Source organism: Pistacia vera, unplaced genomic scaffold (assembly GCF_008641045.1).
Source record: "Pistacia vera cultivar Batoury unplaced genomic scaffold, PisVer_v2 Contig294, whole genome shotgun sequence".
Lineage (NCBI taxonomy): Eukaryota > Viridiplantae > Streptophyta > Magnoliopsida > Sapindales > Anacardiaceae > Pistacia > Pistacia vera.
The window spans coordinates 431,755-436,660 of record NW_022196106.1 but is presented as its reverse complement, the minus strand read 5'-3'; the positions used below and the strand labels follow the sequence as shown (position 1 = coordinate 436,660).

General features: G+C 33.1%; 1 protein-coding gene across 1 annotated transcript; it reads right to left on the bottom strand.

Moving 5' to 3' along the window:
• LOC116135127 lies at positions 1–768 on the bottom strand. Its single transcript, XM_031420832.1, has one exon. It carries the CDS (start codon positions 766–768, stop codon positions 1–3), a length of 768 nt encoding a protein of 255 aa, XP_031276692.1.
• Between the last annotated feature and the right edge of the window lie 4,138 nt (positions 769–4,906).

Here is a 4,906-nt window from a genome sequence, read left to right as displayed (position 1 = left end):
TCACTTTTGGTCTCCTTTACTCATTTCTTCTTGCTGCTTTTGATTCATCTGCACCTGCATGTTGTTCACCATTACTATCACTCTGTTGCATGGGGACATAACTCTCCACTTTATCAAAAATGTTAGTCGAGGCAGAATCAATTCATTTGTACATCCTTCAGTTATTGTTCCCTGCAACCCAGTAGAACCTGCTTGGTTACCATCCCCTTTATTCTGTTCACTAGGAGCACTCCTCCCAAATTTCTCAACAACCTGTTTGGAGTCATCACCACCTTCACCTAGTTTCTTTTTCTTAGGTTTCAGTTTCCTTTTACTAGATACTACTTCAGTTTTTATGTCCTGAACTCCATTTACATTTACTTCAGTTCTTAATCCCAGCAACCCGTCTGCATTCACTTCAGTTTGTGTTCCCTGCAACACACTTGCATTCACTTCAGGTTTTGTTCCCTCAAACATGTTTGCATTCACTTCAGTTATTGTTCCCTGCAACCCAGTAGCACCTGCTTTGCTATCATCCCCTTTATTCTGTTCACTAGGATCACTACCATCAAATTTCTCAACACCCTCGTGCGGGTCAGCACCAGCTTCACCTAGATTCTGTTTCTCACCTTTCCGATTCCTTTTTCTAGATATTACTTCAGTTTCTACGTCCTGCACTACATTAGATTTCACTTCAGTTCTTATTCCCTCACCCCCATCTGCATTCACTTCAGTTTTTGTTCCCTGCAATCCATCAGTTTCTGTTCCCTGCAATCCATTTGTGTTCATATCAGCTATTATTCTGTTCCCTCGGAGTGCCAATCTTATTAGCTACAAAACAACCTCCAATTAGCTTACTTTTCTCAGATCCACCTCTCATATTTCTTAAGCCCTGCAAACCATTCATGTTCACTTCAGTATTTTCTGACAAGAAAATCACAAAACAATGAGAAGAGATGGAAGAATATCAATCTACGCCAACAGATAAGAAAGAATAATGATGATCAAAATTAGACACCGGAATTTTGGGTCAATTTTCCCGATAACTTCACCCTCAAGCAACTTTGTATCACCTTCACTTTCTTACAGAAAGAATTAATTCCCTCCCCTAAAGGATGTGAAATATGAACAAACAGAACATCCCGACCAAAACTGTTTCTCCTCCTCTCGTCATCCTGATTAAAGATATTATACACCATTAGCAATTTTTAAATTGAAAAGTTACCTGTGACGTGCAACAACGTCATATGGACACGCCAGTGTCAAACTCCCAATAGAGCATGTCCATTAAAGGAACAAAGAATAAATTTGTTCATAAAAGAATGCCTCGAATGCTTTCATTTGATTTAACTTTGGGATTTGACAAAGAAAGTTAAAAAAAAAAAAAAAAAAATTATTAGCCTGGGAGAATGCTATGTTTTAACTCCCATGAGTATTACAGCACTTTTCTAGTATATCAAAATCTTGACAATTATCTCACGGTTAACAGTGAAAAGAACCTAGTCAATTTGAAGGGGTTCACAATCATTGATCAAAACAATACCTCTTAAGAGCATCTTGATTCCATAACAGCTCATCCTCTTCAATTTCATCATCGTGCAACTTAGTCATCCTGCAAAATCATTCATTGTAGTCTCTCCAATTCCCACTCAACTATTACATCAATACAATCATAACTTGTGAATTTTAACACTACACAGCAGGCATACTAGCACAGCTTTCATCACATACATTATACAAGACAAGATTGACAATGTTAAATGTTTTAACTACGCGTAAATGTACCTTCATTTAGATTATCAGATTTTATTTCTTATCACATAGTAATACTTTCATTACAAGTCCAACAACTACCACAAAAATGAAACAATTCATTCGGTAACGCTACCACTGTATCCTAACTCTGAACATAAAGAATGCTAACTGCACCAATTTCTTATCTTAAATAAAAAATAAAAAAAATAAAAATATTTGAAAAATCATGGTCCTTGCATTACGTTCTCCCGGTAACTTTACCATCTAGTAATGTAGGGAAGCCACCGTCCCAAACTTTCTCATTCCAGTACAGTAACTTATCTTTTAAAAAATAAATTTTCCAAGCCTCGGATTCCAGTAACACTACCGTTACAGCGCCGTAGTTTCGCATTTCCTCTTGTTGCTCGAGAGGCGCGGTCGAGAAAAGCGACAGGAGCATCTTCTTTGTTCGAGGTTTCTTCCATTGCCTCTGCTGCGGCTTCTACAGAAATTCTTCTTCAGTTCTTTCGGGAAATAAATATCAAGCGCCTCGATTGTCGCTTGCAGATGAAAATTTCTAGCTGTTCTAGTTGAATCTTCAAGGAATTACGGCGGAAATTGACAAATCGTAGATCAAATGAGGAAAAGAAAGATTGAGAAGGAGAGCGAGAGGGAGAAGAGAAGCTGTTTGATTACTGAGAAACAGTGGAGTTTTTGTAAGGGGCTTGTTGGGAAAATTTAAAGACCCCCGAGTCTTACTATTTTCTTATTGACCCTTTAGGTTTCAAAGATATATCTAGTTGCGCCATAAATTTGTCTTTAATATTAAATTTACCCCCATGATTTCTAAACTAAAATATGTATTTAATATACCAGTATAGACCTTAATTTAAAATTTTATTTTAAAACTAAATGTTATTTTAACATAGCGATTCTAGCAAAATAATAAAGCACACAAACAAATGTTAAGAAGAATGTTTTAGTTAAATCTGGTTGAGATTAATCAATGTACTATAAGTATTTATAGTACTATAAAAAATGCTTAAAAAATGTAATAAAATTGATCCAATCAGGGGTCAGTTCCATTCATCATTTTCTTTTCTAGTAATGGTCGCCCCTGAACTAGCCATATTCAAATAATTGTGTAAGAGCTCCTATGCTACCACCTTGCCAGACTGAAATTCCCCACCTGTTTATGATATTGATGAGACATATCTAATAAAATTTACACAATAAAGTATAAAGCTGGTAAAATCCCATTTGGATTTGATCTCTTTGTTCAACCATTCGATACTCTGTTTTCCCATGAATCTTCCATTACAATTTTCTGACATGAATCTAAGCAAACTATATATGTTGTGATTATGGCGAGGATCATAATAAAATGATCATTAATCAAACAGTTGAAGAAAGAAAAAGTATTTTACATCCAAATATTGTTCAAATAGTATAACTATTTACAACAATCAAAGTTACTTTATTTATCTACAATAGAATTGAGTTATTATATAAACATCCCAAAGCTCTTGCATAGCTTAGAAATGAAGAAATTAAACATCGTCTCCTTTTGCGCTTTACTCATTATACTTTCTCAATGTTAGCCTTCCTCTACAAAACAATATTATAATAAATAAAAATTAACTTTTTTTAAAGGTTATTTTCATTTTAATCATACAAAATTTTGATGAATATTGCAGTTGGTAAATATGATTCATACCAGTAGGTATTGCAGAATCAAGTCTAAGTTGAAGTATTTTCAGGTAATCCTTCTGGCTTCTCTGCACCTTGCTTCTTATTCTTTTCCATTTCCTGCATGCAATTATGGTTAATTTGATTTCTTTATATTGAAGCCATTTAAAACATTTCTCTTCTCAATGATTTTAGGTTATTGAAAGCATTCATTCTTATACATGAATAGTTTTTTATTCCAACACCGTAGTTTTGAGAACATAAAATATTTAACTCAACAACTCATCCTCAATAATATCTGTTTATAGTCCCTATAAATTATGCATTAACATTTAAACCATCAAATAAAAGAATAGAATAATGACAAGATATAAATCTTAATTTAAACCATCATTAATTACCTACCTCCTCTTCTTCTTCTTCTTCTTCGTCGTCGTCGTCGTCGTCATCTCTGTCTACTTGTGATTCAAACAAAATAAAAAGCACAAACAATTAATGTTATTTGAAAGCGAAACTTGTTTCTCTTTTTTGTTTCAATGTAAAACTGTAACTTGGTTATTGAAACATCAACTCAAATTACTATGAAATTTTATATAATGATTAATATTCTACTTAAAAAATCATTTTAGTTAGAAAAGTTATTGAATTAGTCAAACATGATTCATACCATTTACATCGTTGACTAACTGTTGCCTTCTTCTTTCCTTCTGCAAAACAAATCAGATTTTCAGATAATATATGTATCTGAGCAACTAAAGATGTTTCAACTTATTAAATATTTGTGCAACTAAACATAATTTAAGAAGATACTATGTGTTATGATACCAAATCATTTTCAAGCATTAAAACACAATTTCAAGTTTTCAATGGCAATTCAGATTTATTTTTTGATCAATGCTCTGTTTTCCCCTGAAATTTTCCAAATTTGGAAGCATCTATGCATATGAAAACTAAGGCTTCATCATCATCATCAACATAAAATATTTACTAAGACAACCCAACATAGAATAATGACGAGACAAATGTTGATTTATACCATCATCAATTACCTACCTCCTCCCCCTCTTCTTCTTCTCCTTCTTCTTCTTCATCGTCGTCGTCATCATCTTCGTCATCGTCGTCGTCGTCATCATCATCATCATCATCATCATCATCATCATCATCATCATCATCATCATCACTGTCTTCTTGTGATTCAAACAAAATAATAAGCACAAACAATCAATTTTTTTTAAACAAAAAGAGACATTTACCTAATATTTTCCTTTTTTTTATCATTATAAGTTCTTTTTTATTAATCAATTGATTCATACCATTTACATTGTTGACTAAGCGTTGCCTTCTTTGCCTTCTTTCCTCCTGCAAAACAAATTAGATTTTTAGATAAATTTATGTATTTGACCAACTTAATGCAAAATAATTTTCAAAGATTAAAACACAATTTGAAGTTTTGAATGGCAATTCAGATTCACATAGTCTAAAAACATATTTTCTGATCAATGCT